Source organism: Stegodyphus dumicola, chromosome 9 (genome assembly GCF_044657685.1).
Source record: "Stegodyphus dumicola isolate Sdum_Otavi_A_Nest chromosome 9, ASM4465768v1".
Taxonomy (NCBI): Eukaryota; Metazoa; Arthropoda; class Arachnida; order Araneae; family Eresidae; genus Stegodyphus; species Stegodyphus dumicola.
The window spans coordinates 158,058,658-158,076,885 of NC_140776.1; the positions used below are offsets into that span (position 1 = coordinate 158,058,658).

General features: G+C 30.5%; 1 protein-coding gene across 1 annotated transcript in view; it reads right to left on the minus strand.

The window, feature by feature from the left end:
* The window catches only part of Cht7 (chitinase 7), a 190,658-nt gene extending 172,787 nt beyond the window's left edge, over positions 1-17,871 (minus strand). The window contains exon 1 of the mRNA XM_035368167.2: positions 17,422-17,871. Within this exon, the coding sequence (XP_035224058.1) occupies positions 17,422-17,424 (3 nt within the window). The 5' untranslated portion in view covers positions 17,425-17,871. The remainder of the gene's footprint in view (positions 1-17,421) is intronic.
* Between the last annotated feature and the right edge of the window lie 357 nt (positions 17,872-18,228).

Here is an 18,228-nt window from a genome sequence, read left to right on the forward strand (position 1 = left end):
TTGCGATCTTTCCTTTTTCTATCCATTTTATTCAGTAAAAGATGTGTTTGACTTCCTTGAGAAGTTAATGCTTTGACTTTCAGGAAACTGAAATTTTTATTTCTGTGGTTTTCTTCTGGTTATACTTAAAAAAAGGAAACAATCAAATTCAGCTTAGATAAAAGAACAAGATTTTTGGCTTCTAAAAACAAAATCTATGATGGATTCTGAGTTTGAACTGCACGCATTGTCGAAAGTAGTATTTCCCCTTCAGAAATACAAGAGGTGAATACAAATATTTTTGTATGGATGCGAAAGTGTTTAAGGTCAGAAATGTTAACCGCGGGAGATTAGTTGACCTTGAAATTACGGTAAATAAATTTCTTCATAACTACTTTTGAAATAATGTTTTTGATGTTTTGGATGTCAGACAATTACGTAAAAAAAATAATTAAACAAAAAAATAAAATTATGTTTGCGTAATATTCTTGAAATACGTGACACTGAAAAGTAGTAAACAATACTTTAAGAGGTCATGAATATTTAATTCTTAAATTTTTTTTTTGCATCTTGTATTTCAATGTGATGTAAAAAAACAGATTAGTTAATCTACCAATAAAGCTTTTACCAATTTTCTTGCATAATATTCCTAGAAGTGACACCAATGAAGTATAATAAACATTATTCTGAAGCTTCTCAAAATCTCGTACTGTTCTATACCTTTTATTTCAAACAATAAAAATTATATATACGAAAAAAAATTATGATGGCAGTCATTTATCACTGAAACTACTTTTTAATAGAAAATTTGATTCTCTAACATGGCAACAGCCCAAACACTAATGCATAAAATTAATTAACAAATATTGATAAAGTTTTATTTTCTTCTACCTAAGGATACATATCAGTGGCTAATATTGTTCGGAATGTTTACGCAAATGATTTCTATTCTGTTATAGTAGCCATTTTGATTTGATTAATACACTACTATCTCGAATTATTCTCGATAACAGTCTCTGTGGTAACGAGCCGGATAAGTGTCTTGTTGAGAAAGGTTATCGAGACGCTTTGGATTCAACAATGGCACCAGCTGGCACCAGATGATTATAGATGTTTGCAATATGAACAACAGGAACACTTGGCGTTTACAATATATATATAAACATAAAACTGCAGTGAGATTACATTTAGTTCAATGTAGTAAAATTTAGTATTAGTTACTTAGTTTACTTGTTGTAAATTTAATAAACATTCTCAAAATTATGAATTATATCGTATTTGATAAGCACAGTAATGTACAACATAATTCCGATCGAATGTATAATAATAATTTGCATTTAAATAATACCAATCCAATGACATATTTCTGTTTACCGATCATTAAATTTAAATCTGTGCCATTCCTGAAGACGGGGTTCACAAGTGTTACCCATTTGTTCCATGACCGACTAAATGACCTCGTTTTATCTTGTCTGTAACTTAATAAGTTTAAAAGTCCTTTGAACTATTATGTGATTTCGAGAAGTTTTCTTCCAGCAAATTCATTTTAGAAAATGTTTTATAATCGACCATTATTGACTCTGGACTGCTCTTAAAATCATTTACGTTTTTGTGCAAACTGCAGGAGTTACTTATTTTGTTAAAGAAGTTTATATAATTATCTAATTCTTTGTTTTACTAATTAGTTCTCAATAAAATAGACCACAGAAAATTAATTTGCATTTGTAACGATGCTTTTTGATCCGGAACTGTGAGACATGACTTGTGCACTGACTGGTATTCAAATACGGATTTTCCAATTGCTATCTGGACATGCCAGTTACTTACATCCCAACGGGATTATGAAGTAATTCCTTATAATCTTCTCCAGGCGGATATCGATAATTTCTTATATATATAAAGCGACTGGAGAGGAACGATAAAATTCGATAATTAAAGATTTAACAATATTGATAGCGTAGAACAAGCATCTTGAATACGTTATGAACAAAAAGAATTTTGACTGCGTAGACTGTTGATCCATCATAAACAGGAAACCAGCAGCCGGGCAGATTAAATCTTCAGTAATTTTGCTTCAGTTTAAAAAAGTATTCTGTAGTATTTTGATAACATTAATAACCGACTGGTTAATGATAACGAACTATATATTTTCTATGGTTTCGGATGCAAATAGGAGGGGCCCAGAGATAGCAATATCCGTATGAAAACATTAACCGACTGCATTATTTACCCGTAAACCTGGTGACATTAGTCTCTAGATGGAAAGTTCCATCCTCTAGATAGGAATTTCATCCACTAAATTCCATCCACTATATGAACGCATGGGAGTTTTTGTGGCTTGCTCTACATATATTGTGAATATAAACACGTTTTTTTTTTAAAACGTCCTCTACTAAGTTATCGGCTGTGCCATAAGGTTTATAGCCCTAATGTGCCTTCCCGAAATTAATACCTCATTGTGACAACACCGATATAAAATGTTTAAGAATTTTACCTTTCATTACGTTTATTGTTGCCATTTACGTATACTTTAATTCTTTGCCAAAAATATCAATGAAATATTAAGGGCAGCTGAAATAGGTTTCTTCAACGCAAATAAATAAAAGTCTGACATGAACACCCCATGGCACTTCCTTGTACGACCTATTATACTATTTTTTTTTTTTTTGCTACACTTAGTTTAAACTTATTTCCTATAATTATTCAAACTTGAACAACCGATCCCTCAAGTAGGGTCGAAAATGAATAACAATTTCAAATATTGAAATTAAATTTCCAGGTCAATTGTTTTCGTACGGGAGTCGAATTCTTACAATTTTATGTTTTTCATAACGATATGAACAACATAAAATTGTAAGAATTCTAAAGTTATGAACAACATAAAATTTTTAAAACATAAAATTTAATTTAATTTTCTCTAATATAAGTATGGGAACCGGAAGACGAAATTAAAATTTAGATTTCAAAACTTATTATTATTTTTTAAATTCGACATTGACAAAATATGAATATTTTTGTCATTTAAAATACTTCTGCAAATGGAAGTATATGATTACGATTGCGAAAAAAAAAAGCCGCATAAGGACTTTCAAGCCGGTTAATGAAGTTGTTATGTATGTATATAATACAAAACCATAAGGTAAAAAATAGAAAAATAATTAAATAATAAAATAATTCCTGTGCTTGAGTTGCATAGGATTGAATTGTAAAGAAATTCTTTTAATAAGAATTCTTTTATTAAAAAGATTATTCTAATCTAGGAAAAACTATTTAGGGTACTAACTTAGTCTATTTGTTAATTGATATTGAGATGAAAAAACCACAGGAAATTTTCTCAAAAAGGAAATTAAAGTTGGAAAAACTACGTTTATGGAAGGAAACATTTAAAACTATTAATTACCTCCAGTTTAATGTTTCAAATGGGACTTTACAAGGGGTTAGTATCTAAAACATTAAACTCCGATGATCAATGAATGCCAAATACTCACAATGATCTCACAATGATGAATGCCAAATACTCCGATGATCAATGAATGCCAAATACTTGCAGTCATTGCTACCTCTACTTTTAATATTACTACTACTAATAATATATAATAACATAAACAAAAGGAAAGAAGGATATTCAAGAATTCTGCGCCTATTCTGCACTAATTTAATTAAACATTTAAACGCATGAATTATTTTTATTTCTGAGCACCACATTTTATTGGAGGTTATATTATAGCAAGATTGAAAATTATTATAGAAAAACAAAAGAAGAATAAAGTTTTGATAACTTATTGCAATTTAAAGTAGCCTTGTATTTTTAGTCCAAAGAGGCAATTTGCCCAGAAGGACTATTATTTTCGTTTTGGCATTTTGCGTTGAAAACTTTAAAAGGCTGTATCACTTTTTAAATTGTTGCCACCAAATATTAGAGCACTGTATTATATTTAAAGAAATTAAATAATGAAGAATCTGCATAAATGTATGTATGTTTCTCTCACCGTGCTAAAACAACGTGACCTAGAGACATCCAATTTCGAATAATGTACGTTTCCACCAAAATATAGGCATCTGGAAGCCAAAATTTGGAATTTGTTTTATTATCGATTTTATATTTTCTAAAACTTTAACGAATTTTTGATTAACAAACTCAACGATTTAAGAGCGAGCAATGGCAACACTCTACCGGGGAGGGGGAACTTTCTACCTCCAGCGGCGCGGAACTGTGTATCGAAAATTCTAAAGATATGCTCATTTTAAAATTATTTTGCGATATTGCTGTTGAACTGAATTTTATGTATTAAGTGCGAAGAACATGGTATTTAATAAATAAAGGTAACGCAAAAAACCTTAAAAAAACACCACTTTGGACGCAATTTAAAATCTGAAACCTTTCAGATTTTTCTTTTTATTTATTTATTTAGAAAATTCATTCTTTTTCTAATACGTTTATTAAAGTTTAAAAATGTAAACATTGAATTCATATTTAAGATTAGTTAAATAAAGATTGCAATCATTTTACGAACACACTCGAGTTGTCCAATATCTACTATTTTTACCATATGTAAATTTTGCACAGAACTGGGTCGGTCTTAGGAATATTTTTTTGAATATATTCCCTAACTTGTTCTTGAAAAAAGACAAAATAAAATTCATATATTCAGTTAGGAAATCGACTGCCATGCCCTACAAAATTCTGATCGTTCAGATAAATCAGAATAGTTAAAAGGCGGAAAAATATTCTATGTTCTTTTTTCTCTTGTTTTAGTTTTTAGAGAGGTGGGATTTGACCTTCAGATATGTTCGGTTTGTCTCCTTTTCGCGTGAGCGACATATTTTTTAAATTTTGTATTGCAACATTCCGTTTGAGGGTGTGTATAGGCAGGTACATGAGGAAATGAAAGTAGTTAAAAATAAAACGGTTAACGGTTTATACCGTTAAATAAAATACACAGTTAGAAAGGCTGCAAGTTTAAATTCAAGGTTTCACCAACGTAATATGTTCTTTGATAATGAAAAAGAATTACGAAAGAATCAAAATATTAACGGCATTATGCATGGCGAATGTTGTCTACCAGCGGAAATCATGCGTACAAAGACGCCATGTGCAGTTTATGCAGCTGTATTAATTATAAACGACAGTGAGTGTTGATCCAGATCCAGTATCATTCTCATGGTATTTTGTGTTATATAGTTTTTAAGAAACACAAAAGGAGGTAGGAATAAACTGAAAGGATTTGAATAAATCTTTTCTTTTCGTCTTCGTTCGTAACAATAAAAACGCATAAAGGAAAAGAGTAGAAACTTTTTTAAGACTTTAACAGATAAGGATGCTAAATTAAATTTTAATTTAAATAGCATTCCAAATATTAAAAATCCATATAATTTATCAAAAACCTGGCGATTCCCGGCGAAGGCGGTTGCTAATTTTTCAATCTCTCCTGCTTCAAAAAAAAAAAAAAATACCTGATGTCTCTGCATATTCATAAATTAAAACTAAATACTTAACAACTAAATAAAAGGCTGACTGCAATCCTCCTAAAGCTATAAACTCCTTTTCCAAGGAGGCATTCCCCATTGGCTGATAACCCCTGATTTAGAGTATTTCAAGAAGCTTGCAATCCCTCTCAATCCAGTTTAAGACTGGAATCAAATAATGTGGGTTTCTTGATTACGACCATGCTTAGAGAATAGTTATCTTATAGTGTTCTATAAAAATAAAGTACTAATTAAGTATATTGTCCCTTTTTCTACTAAAAGCTTTTCAGTGTAAAAGATAGCTTCAAAAATAAGGAAAATTGTAAAAATTACCCGATGGAAACGAAATAAAAAAACCTCGACTTTACATGATGGATGAAAGCTGAAAAAGTTATTTTGTTGTAGATTTTAATTCGACCTAGCCTGCATAAAATAAACTCTTAGAGTTTTGAAAATGCTGTTTTCAGTGTCTTGAAGAAAATAGACGAGGACGATTGTTTCTCAAAAATACACCGAGTTGTTTTTTGTATTAAGCCCCAAGAATTAAATTCGATTTTACCGCATTACAAAATTTCGAAATTATTAGAAAAAATTATTAGAAAAAAAGATTTTGTGAGAATACTCTCGACAGAGTTACAAAAAAAGAATAGCTCTAAAAGTATTGTTTTTCTTCTTTTTCTTTAATTATATATTTTAAATTATCCGAGAACAGTGTTATGAAATGTTTTATTCTCTGCTCTTACCCATAGCTTCGCAAAAAAATTATTTTACCGAATTTGCTTGAATAGATAGATTATGCTTAGTTATGTTTTGCAAAGCATTTTATTGCGGGAAATCAAATTTTACTTCGAGAAAAATATTTAGATTTAGGGTATCTTAGTATCTTGATGTGTTTAGAGGAAATATGCTTTCATCTTACGTAAGTCAGGCTAAATTTCATAGGACAAAGGTTTTGACCTCATATAATAAATTAATTGTGACTTCCCATGCTCTTCTTAATGACCTTAATAATAAAGGTGTTGATGTTATCTTTTCTCATGTACGTGGCCACACTGGCAATCTAGGAAATGAACGGGCTGATTGGTTGGCAAAACAAGCTACACATCTTCAAGTAATTACTCCAATGATACTTCCTAAGTCATTTTACAAGAACAAAAGTAGGGATGATACAATACTCGAGTGGAATGAACTATACAGGAATTCTACTACTGCCTCTTTGACTAAACTATATTTTCCTTCCATTCCTCACAGACTGAATAATAAACACTTTTTCTGCAATTTTGAAGTTACTCAATTTCTAACTGGACATGGTAAATTCAATTCATATCTGAAGAGATTTAGATTATCTAGTACAGACTTGTGTTCATACAGTTTCGGGGGAGTGCAAAATGTCGAGCATTTGTTGTTCTATTGTTCAAAGCTCAAGGAAGGACGAAAGGAACTCATTTCTAAGTTAAACTTTGTGAATATTACATTTCCTCCCCCTCTTCGTGTTTTTGTTCAACATAAAATGGCTTTCTCTTTTTTCTGTAAATTTATCTCTTACGTATCATCTGTGAATTTGTAAGTTTTTTTTTATTTTGTGTTGTGTTGTTGTATTTGTTTGTTTGTTTTTTTTACTTACCACTGTAAACCTTGTGTAATACTATGTGGTGCACAAGGATTTAAAATTTTCAATTAAAAAAAGAATACGTTAGATAGTTTCTATTGTTATTTAATATGCAGATAATTTTAAGATTTTGGAAGCCTAGAAACTTGAAAAATTAATTACGCCATCCTTTCCTAGATTTGAATTACCTTTATTCTTTCTTTCTGCAAATTTGATAAGTGGAAGAGCAATTGGTAACCCAGTGTTATGTAAGCTGATGATGTTCTTGCCGTTCTCACGTACGTCAAGAAAAACCCAAGAAGGCATGTGACAATATTTCACATTTCCTCGTCACGTAAAGACCAAAGAAGAAAGACAAGATTCCATTATATCCAGTTGAGATAATTTATCATTTACTGCTTTTAGTTTGGGTGCAACTGAAAACCCTTTTAGAATTTTAGATGGCTGATAGAATCTGTGCCTTTCCAGAAACCTTCCACTTCTCACACTTGAGCATGCACACCACTTAAATCATGAAAGCATGCAAAGGGGAACACAAGAATATTTTAGAAATTTACCTTTAACAATTTTTTAAATCTTCCATTAAAGTTTCTTTTGATTTATTACTTGCAAGTGGAATTTGAAACAGGCTGATACGTTTTACATCTCAAATCTATCGTCGTTTAATCGTTCGATGATAGAAGGAGAAATGTTTTCGAGACTGTCTAGACAATTTTACAATTTAACAGAAAACCATGGATCGTGAATAAATATCTGACAAAAATTGTTGATGGTTTTGATGACGATTTCAAGCCATTAAATAATAAGTTATGAAGATACATGATGAGCCTTTAACGAGGAGACTGGTTAGACCTTGGAGTTTCATTAATCAACGCAAAATAATTGAACAGCAATTAATTTTATGAAATTTAAATATTGAAATGTATTTAATGAGAAGTAATCATTAATGTTAAGGTATTAACGCATAAAACAAAGTAATTCATTTCCTTGGAAACGGTAGAATTAATTTTTTTTTAGGATTTTCTTCTGATATTGAGTTATACCGCTTTACATTGTTGCCCTGATCGGGATGATGATTAGCAGCGTTGAATGCCAAATAGTTGGAGGAACCGGGCTTCGAATCCAGGAGATTGATTTTTTGTAATGGCACAAAACCTCGAGGGTTATTATGCGACGAATCCAGGAGAAGGCATAGATGTTTGTAAATGTTTAATGACCTTTAGGCACGGCAGCACTTAAACTGACGTCAAGCCAAAAATCCCATTTTGGTGGTAAATAAAGAGTGGTGGGACAGCCTGGGGCTCATTCCTTGAGGTGTTTGTTCTCTATTAAAATTGGGACGAAGGTGGAAAAATTCGTAATATCTCTTAGACGATGTCCAAGGCCTTCAATGCCATCCTTTATTTCTTGGCCACGATCATTCTGATATGAACTATGTTCAAATTAGCAGGATTAATAACAACAGCGTTTATTGACTGATGTCTTTCCAAGAAATTTATCGATGTAGAACATTTGACAATCTCTATTTAATAACTATTTCAAAAGCAAACTTAGATGCCAATAGAGGGACTGGACAGAACAAGGATCATCAAGATTAAGGCTATAATAAAGTAAATTTACTTCGTTTTATTGTTTAGATACGTCAGATTGTTAGATAGTTAGATTTAGTGCATGATTTTTTTATTTTAGTTGCAATGCCATCCGAGTCTGTACTGTGGTTAGTTCCCATATCAATGAATTTGGGTTTGAATCCTAGACTCATTTGTGTGATAGCTTATGATGTCGTCTTGCCAATCTTATGACTCGGAATATGTCTGTTTCCAGCAGCGAGTTCAAAGCACAGTGGTTGGGGAGGAAATGGTGAAACCACTTATAGTTTCCACCAGTCTCACTGTTAAATGTCCAACCTATAGGAAATATGAATTCACTTGCAGTAGGCGTAGTTCAAAGAAATTTACTTCTTCTTCTTCGCATTTTATTACACATTTTATACTTATAGATCCACTAGACTTCTCAGATTGTTAGATAGTTAGATTTAATGCATGTTTTTTTATTTTAGTTGCAATGCCATCCGGGTCTGTACTGTGGTTAGTTCCCATATCGATGAACTTGGGTTTGAATCCTAGACACATTTGTATGATAGCTTATGATGTCGTCTTGCCAATCTTATGTCTCGGAATCTGTCTGCTTCCAGTAGGGAGCTCAAAGCATATTGGTTGGGGAGGGAATGGGGAAACTACGAGTACTTATGGTTTCCACCAGTCCCGCTGTTAAATGTCCAACCTATAGGAAATATGAATTCACTTGCAGTAGGCGTAGTTCAAGGAAATTTACTTCTTCTTCGCATTTTATTAAACATTTTATACTTATAGATCCTCTAGACTTCTCAGCGCAATCAGTCTCACAAGACGCTGAGATGAAGTAGGAATGAATTGGAAAGGATATGCATATAGAAAACTAAACGTGGTTATAACAGAACAGTAATACTTATGGATTTTCATATGCCTTGCCGTAAGATTTTAGCAGCTGACGATGCCCTTGAATTTAATTGCAAACATGCCAGAAGTATCAGTTTTCATCAATGCATATTCTTTCATTTTTAAGCCTAAAGAATTGAGTTTCGGAAACAGTTTCTTCGCGCCTTACCTGTCAAAGCTGACATCGCTTCTTTCGCGCTCCTTCAAGCGTCGAGAAGGAAAACGAAGAACTATTTTTCCTGGTAGAAAGCTTTGAGTGGATCAAAAAACTTCTGCTGTAAAATTGGTGAAGCGTATTAATTGTATGCAAGCCTTGCACGAATCTTGAAGCCTGTGAAAGATGATAGTGATGTCAATGACCAGACTTTAGTTAAAGTTTTTTTCTCGCATTTAATATCCGCTTTGATGATTTCTAAAGAGATTTCTTTATTTCTGACTTGTTTCGTGTTAGCGAGAAACTTAGTGTAGGAGTGAGAATTACCTGTTTTCATATTAAAACTCATTGAAGAATATCTGATGTTGTTGAGGTCATTGAGTCACCTATGCAAACAGGTTCTTTTATTCAGACTTTGTAAAGCAGAAATCTAAGCTTGTTAATACTTGCGTTTATTTTAATTTCGATGAAATAAAAGGATCTGAAATACATCTGTAAGACACCTCTATTTGTTTTCACATTGTCTGTTGGAGTTCTATTAATTAACTGTACTATAATTAACTATAACTAGCAAACTGAACTTTTTATACATGTCACTCTTTAGGTACAGCAGCACAAAATAATGTAGAACATTCAGCACAAATTTCAGAACTATTTTGTAAGGTATTTTCTCCCTTATTCCAGCATGTCTTCGAGGCGTAACGATAGCACACTCGGTGCATATTCGAGAAGGCCAGGTTCGAGCCCTGGCGAGGACACTGCACTTTTTCACGTTCACCGCCAGCATTTGGCGACTGGGTCTCCCAATCATTTTTCACGTCTCCTGTATCAAAATAACCTAATGACTCTATAATTTATTTCTTTTTAATTACGCATTTCTCAAAAGATGTGTTGAAAGACATTTTCTTCTGAAAGAAACCAGCTAAAATTACATATTGATTACAAATAAAAACAGTAAATAAGTCGCAGCATAAATAAAAAATTATTAGAAAAAACGCTTAAAATCGTTTAAATTCATGAGTCAATTCTCCATGGTAAGCAAATGTTTCACGGTAACTTCTGATTAGTATATACTTGTAAATCATTTGATTCTTGTGAAATAAATGAAATGAAATTTATGATCTCATGTAACTCTTTCGCAGCAATTAAAAATGCATTTAATTATGATTTTACTATTAAACACATTGAAGGATCAACACATTTTCTACCAGAACCTCTATTGACTTCTTGCGGAACTCTAGAACTTTTCGGATCCTTCTTAAGCAACACTGTTTCTTGGATCATTTATCTTAATAGCTCAACGTTATTTTTAACGGAACCTTATAGACTTCAAACATAACCCTAAGACTCTAGAGAATTCGTGTCTTGTGTCTTGGTGTCGTGTTCGTTGTCTTGGTTAAATTTCTAAAACGGTCAACATTATTATTAACTATTCTACAAGAGACTTCTTACGAAACACTGCGGTTCTCAATGATGATGAAAAGTTTTCAAAAGAAGGTGTTGCGAAACTAAAATTCATCCACTGGGCTGTAAACTTGTCAGAGAAATTACTAATAAATCATGTACGTAATTTCCGATACTTTACTTTCCGATACTTACTAATTTCCGATATTAATCGTTACCGATAACGTTACAATTTTATAGTTTTTCTGTTCAAGAAACAGTCAGATAATGAAGCCTTTTAAAAACGTAAAATGTTTTGAATACATTGGATCATTTCGTTTATTTTACGTTTCATATAACGCTCTCAGGAAATGGTATTAGGTGGGGTTTTTTAAAAAAGTTTTCGAAAGAGCATTGCATATGTTTTATCTTTTATTTCTGTTCATAAAAATAAAGGAAAGAAGATGAATATTTTTTCTTTTAATTAGACACTGGAAAAATAATAATAAAGTGAATTTATACTGTTCCCTATAAAAAAGAGCAGAAAATGTTTATTTTTATCCTATGGATAGATGCGTAGCGACCTTTAAAGACCTATGATTGGTATCTTACAGTCATAAAATTCCAGTATTTCCCAGTAATTCTTGCATCTTAGATGTTTAAGAATATAGCAATGTTAATCCATTTCTTATTTAATCTAAGGCAATATAATTTGAAATTAGAGCAAGAATTCATTTGAATATAGCCGATATCACTGAACAAAGAATACAAGAGAAAATAAAAATATGTTCTATTGTTGCTAAATATACTATGAAACAAAAAGAGAAATGCCGAAATGGTAAATCTATAAATACATGTGAAAATATAAATACGAATAAAGTGAGAAAAACGAAGGGAAGAATATATTTAACACCTCATTCAAGTAAAGCAATCAAAAACCTTTACATTCTTTAATTTAAATAAATTACTTTCGAGTATCTTAGATCAACATATGGTCAACAGTTCAAAATACTATAAAGGGTATAACTCATAATTGATTAATTATAAATGGATGTACAGATAAGTAGTTAAATTATTTTTTCTTCTGTGAAAGTACAAAGGTGGACGAGATAATGGTCAGGCCAAGTAAAGAGAATAAATTATTTCTGCAGACTTTATTAAGGCAGCGAAAGAAAATGCATATTTTTAATTCATTGATCAACAAAATCATTTTATCTTTCAAGGAATGAAAGGAGGATTTACGTCATGGGCAAGTTTATCTGTTGATCACTGAAAAGCGATTTCGGAAAATTAATGTTACATGTGGATCAACGATAACAGATAGCTATTCTAAAAGGAAAATGAAAGCGAAGTAGTTCCGATTGTTTCAATAAAAATTTCACCACTAAGAAATAAATGTAAAAAAATTCTTTTTTATCTTTTAGTTATGATGTCACGTTTTGATTTATTTCTCGATCATGATGTTTAAAAAAATCTTAACATGCTTAAAAATAGGAAGGATAAAAAGATATGATAATGCTTTGAATTTTTTAAGAAAGAAATGTAGTTTATTTATTAATAATTTAGTTCAATAGGTGTGAAATATGTATTTAATGTACGCAGGATATGTATTATGTTTGTGTGTTTATGTGCATAGATGTATATTTATCAATATTTATTTTATGTAGCATATTTCAGTAGCTCTGTATATAGATATACATACATATCAGCATTTTTATATACTACCAGACATTTTCAATTTTACGCAGATTTTCTCTGCGGACAAATATTTCGTAGTTCTTTAAATGAACTCATGTATGGATTCAAAAATGTTCCTGTTTATGGATTGGTAATTCAATAGGAGTACAGACATTGTTTTAGTTAATGAATCCACATGTGAGTTCTGAAATATCCTAATCTATGAATCCGTATATAAGTTTCGAAAAATCTTTTATTATGATGTACTAATCCATGTTTCAAATTTCAAAAGCTATGGTCTACTCCCTTTGCTATAATCTACGCATCTCTCCATCGAGAGGACACCCAACCTAAGGTCTTCCTAGATCAAATGGGTTAAATCATCCTGATGGTATATATACTTTCCAGTGATCTATCTCTAAGCCCATATATGAGCTTCGAAAAATCTTTCGCTATGGTCTACAAAAACCAAGTTTGAAATTCGAAAAGCTCTTTGTCATGGTCTAATCTAGTCCCCATCGAGATGACACCCAACCTAAGGTCTTCCCAGATCAAACAGGTTAAGTCATTCCGATGTATACATCTTTTGTTATGGTCTATGAACTCATTTGTGTGGACGCTGAGTTATTCAATATACGCTAGGATATCACGTACGCATTCTTTACTAACGAAATACTTCCAGGCTGACAGAAATATTTTTTAAATAAAAAAATAATAAAAGAAATCAGAACTCGGTTTTCTGAAATGCGTTATCATAACTGTTAATCATCGGTCATCTTTCTTCAAATGAAAATGTTAATTGCTTTAACTGCAAATTTTCATTGACAAATGTACACAGTTATAATAAATATGGTTGGGGACAATATCAATAGTGACGGTTGAGACAAATATTTAGTCATTAAGATGTTATCAGCTCTTGTAGAGATAATAAGATTATCAGCTCATGAATTAGGATTTTACTTAGAAGTGTTGGTACAGAGCACTAAATATCGTATAAATAATCATTGAAACGAATGATAAGATTAGATATTTTAGTTCAGGTTTTAAATTATTCAGATGTAATAAAAGCATTTTGCATTGAATGTTTAACATATTCAACTCTACTTGCTTTTTGTTTTCAGTGCTGAGAAGTTTTAAAAAAAATAATTAAAATTTTTTAACACTAATTATTAGTATTATCCGAACCAAACTAAATAAAAAATATTTTCGTAAATACTTTATAATACTTTAATATTTTATAAGTAAAATTTAATTAAATACCGCAATAGTTGCACTATTATCAAATATAGGTTTTCCTTCGCACGCAGTTCAATTGACATAGTTTAACAAAAATGAAATTTGTTCTTTTCCAGTAGGATAAAATTTCGACTCGTATACATATTTCCCGAATTCTTTATCTAAAAATACTTTAAGGATTCACGTAATGAATACATGCAAGGTAAAATATTTCGAAACACTTTCCTTATGAGACCTAATCAGAAAAAGGATGTAAGCGCCTACAAGAATTAAATAAATTTCCTTATCTGAATGAAGGTTTCACTGTTCCTTATTGAACTATTCAATTATTTAGACAGAGATGAAGGTTTCACTGTTCCTTGTTGAACTATTAAAATATTTAGGACCAGGTAATTAAGCTTTGTTTAAAATAATGTGCGTATCAAATAAAAGATGAAGACCTTAATAAAATAGCTTTTCTCAGGAGAAAGGAAATCAAATAAAAACCAGTTTTTTCCCCCTTGGTTTATGTTAAGAAATATTTATATTTTATAATTTAATTAGTTGTCCTTTATAACGTTTAATAAAAATGAATAACATATAAGTTACTTATATTTATTTTTATCAAATGTAATATTTAATATATTATTATTATTATTATTAAATGCAATATTTAATATGTATTTAGCATTTAATATATATTGTGTAGTATTTAACATGTTAATATATTTAATACATTACTAAATGTAATATTTAATAAATTAATGTTTAATATAATATATAAGCTTATAATAATATGTAATATTTAATATGTTATTATTATTAAATGCAATATTTAATATGTATTTAGCATTTAATATATTTAATATATATTGTATAGTATTTAACAGGCCCACCAGCGGCCGAGCGGTAAAGACGCTGACCACTGGTAGTTCGGCCCGAGGTTCGAATCCCGCGAACGGGCTGGCTGCATGGGCGTCTTCGTGGTTTTCCCCATGTGTAACGTGTATACGAGCCAGTTTCCCTTAGAAAGTCCTCCACAAAAGGCATCTCTCCCCTTAGGCAGATAGCCCTAGTGCGATTTGTCATAATTAAATACACGCACATAGTATTTAACATATTAATATTTTTATACTAAATGTAATATTTAATATATTAATGTTTAATATACTATATAAGCATATAATAATATTTAATATTTAATATATATATATAAGTTAATCCTTGCGTGGATATCATCTCTGAGAATGACCATTATTTTTTTGAACCGAAATAAACATGAATCCTGTTCTCGCGTTCACATTCCTAAGACAAACATTTATAATAATTGAATATTTATTATAATAATTCCTAAGACAATCAGTTATAAAAAATTAACTTGTAGATGATATTGAAATTATAGACAAAAACACATGCATAACCTTTGAAAATTTGTTTCAAAGTTCTATTTGCAAAATACTGCACAAATGCTTTAACATTTGCCTCTGAATTTACAAACAGCATTTATTACATGAATCAAAAAAAAAAAAAAAAAAAAAAAAAAAAAAACATGCATTTCTTATTTTTATTCTCTATTCATGTTCCAATTCTGTGTTTTTATTCAATTATAATTCTCTACTTGTATTCAAAACTTAAAACTCAAAGGTAAAAAAAAATTAAACCAAACTCATGTGAAATGATGACATACGATATCTATTTTCTTGTATTATTTGAAAAATATATCATAATAAAAATTTAAACTCTTCAAAATAATTAATAAAAATATCAGGAAGCTAAAAAATTAGTAACGCAGCTTTAATTATAATGATATATTTGTTTTCTATTATAAATTAATTTTATAATAATGGATGCTTTGTAAATACGGTTTAATTAGTTGAAACAGGTCTGAGCGAAGTTTCAATTATTTAAAAATATTAATATCTTTGAAAACACATTGCAAGTTCAAGGGAGAATATTGGTCTATGAAACGAAACGAAAAATTCTGTAATATTTACTAGTAAAATTGGCTTTTTAGCATCGCAAGTATAAACAAAAATTGTAGTTGTTAAAATTTTATTGCAGAAATTTAAAATAAAACGTAAAGCGATTTTTAAAAAAAATATTAGTTATTATTTGGTATTTTTACTTATATTATATTTAAACTTATATCTTGTATCTTTGTAAACATATTAAAAAAAAAAAACTTTAATATTTTTTACAGAAACTCGCAAAAAAAAAAAAAAAAAATGGTCAAATCTTTCCAGTACATATTTTCAAAAGATTACTGCAAAATAATATTTACTAATTTATAATTATTAGTTACGAAATTAAAATTTAGTTGAAAGGGTTAAGTACTTCAGTAATCGTTTTTAACTAATTGTTAACTAATCATTAACTCCCTGAATCTGAAAATATTCATAAAACATTATTTTTTAGTTACAGATATTAAAAAGCATACATTTTGATTCAAACATGAACAATTAAGGTATTCTTTAAATTTATATATCAGGAAGCTCCTGTGGAACTGAAAGGAAACAACTGCTAATATCATCAAAAATAATTAAAAATAAAGTTTAAAAACAAAATCTGAAATGTTTCAGATTTTAAATTACGTCCAAAGGGGCGTTTTTTAACATTTTGTGTGTTACCTTTCTTTATTAAATATCATGTTCCTCGCACTTAAACTATAAGATCCAGTGCAACAGCAATATCGCAAAATAGTTTTAAAACGAGCATATCTTTAGAATTTCCGATACAGAGACTCACGCGCTGGAGATAAAAATGTTTTTTTCTGCACAACGTTGCCATTGCTCGCTTTGAAATCCTTGAGTTTGTTAATCAAAAATTCGTCAAAGTTTTAAAAAATAGGAAATCGATCATAAATCAAATTTCAAATTTCAAATTTGGTCTTCCACATGCTCATATTCGTTGGAGAATTACGTTATTCAAAATTCGATGACTCTATGTACCGTTATTTTATGACAATGTGAGAAATATACATATATTTACGCAGATTTTCATTATTTAATTTCTTCAAATATAATGCAGGACTCTAACATTTTATGGCAACAGTTTGAAAAGTGAACCGACATTTATCCGTCCGACGCAAAATGCCAAAACGAAAGTAATAGTCCTTTGGACTAATAAAGTATCAAGTCCCTTTGGACTAATAAAGTATAAAAAACAAGGAAATTTCTGATATTAGGTTTTTGAAGGCAAGATGCAAAAATAAAATTTTGTAGGATAGAAGGTTAAAAACATTTTTTTCCCGCATAAGTAATTTGCAAACCGATATTCTTAGCCAATTTTTGCTATTTCCCAAGACAGCAGCATTTTCTAATTTAAAGTGCAATTTCTTTTTTGCAATTCTGTTAAAATTGCAGAATTTCTTTTTGTGCAACAAGCTTACAAAAACTAACAATTTTCCCGTCAACTATCATCATCCGCAGCATTAATAAATTAATTAATAATTAGAAACTTACCATGATAAGCTTTTAAAAATTTGGCAACTTGACTGATGTTCTATTTTGTTAATCCTTCGGCTACCGTTTATTCATCCAGTTCCGTTTGACTTTTCCACTCCAGAAACTAGTTCGAAATCACTACTACCTCCGCTCAGTCGAACGTTTCGTTCTCTTTCGCTTTAGCAAAAAGAGCTGCAGGCTAACAACCGGTCCGTTACTGGAACTTTGGCAAAGAGTTAAAAAAAAATAAAACTCAAAATGAAATAAAGGAAAAATATATCTAAAAAAAATCAGGTCAATTTGATACGTAGGTTGGTGGATGAAATGTCCACGTTAGTTTTCTTTAAAGATATGCGCTGATCACTTTTTCTATAGAAAAGCTTTTTTTCAAAGATCGTCCGTAGCAAATGACTTTTTTCCGAGATCGTCTGCAGCGAATCTGAACGGGACTTGTTCTTCGTAAAGTCTTTGAACAAGGTTTGGAATATAAAAAGTAAAATAGAAATTTTCGAATAAGAAAAAAGATGAAAAGTCCCAGCGAATAACGCAAGTTTGGCTGTCACGTGACCAGTACGACCAATGAGGTTTTCGGAAAGTAGGTGACCAACGATGCGGTTAAAATACGACGATCGCAAGCAAAGAAGTTTTTTCTCTTGAGTTTTGAAAACGCTTCTAGGTTAGTAGTGTTTTCGTTTTTGAAGGCAGAGAAATCTGCTTTTCTTTTCGGACTCGAAAAGAGTTTGGAATATCTTTCATTTGTTTAAACATTTCTATCAATTTTTAACAAATTTATGCGGACCAAATATTTAATGTACGCAAAAAATA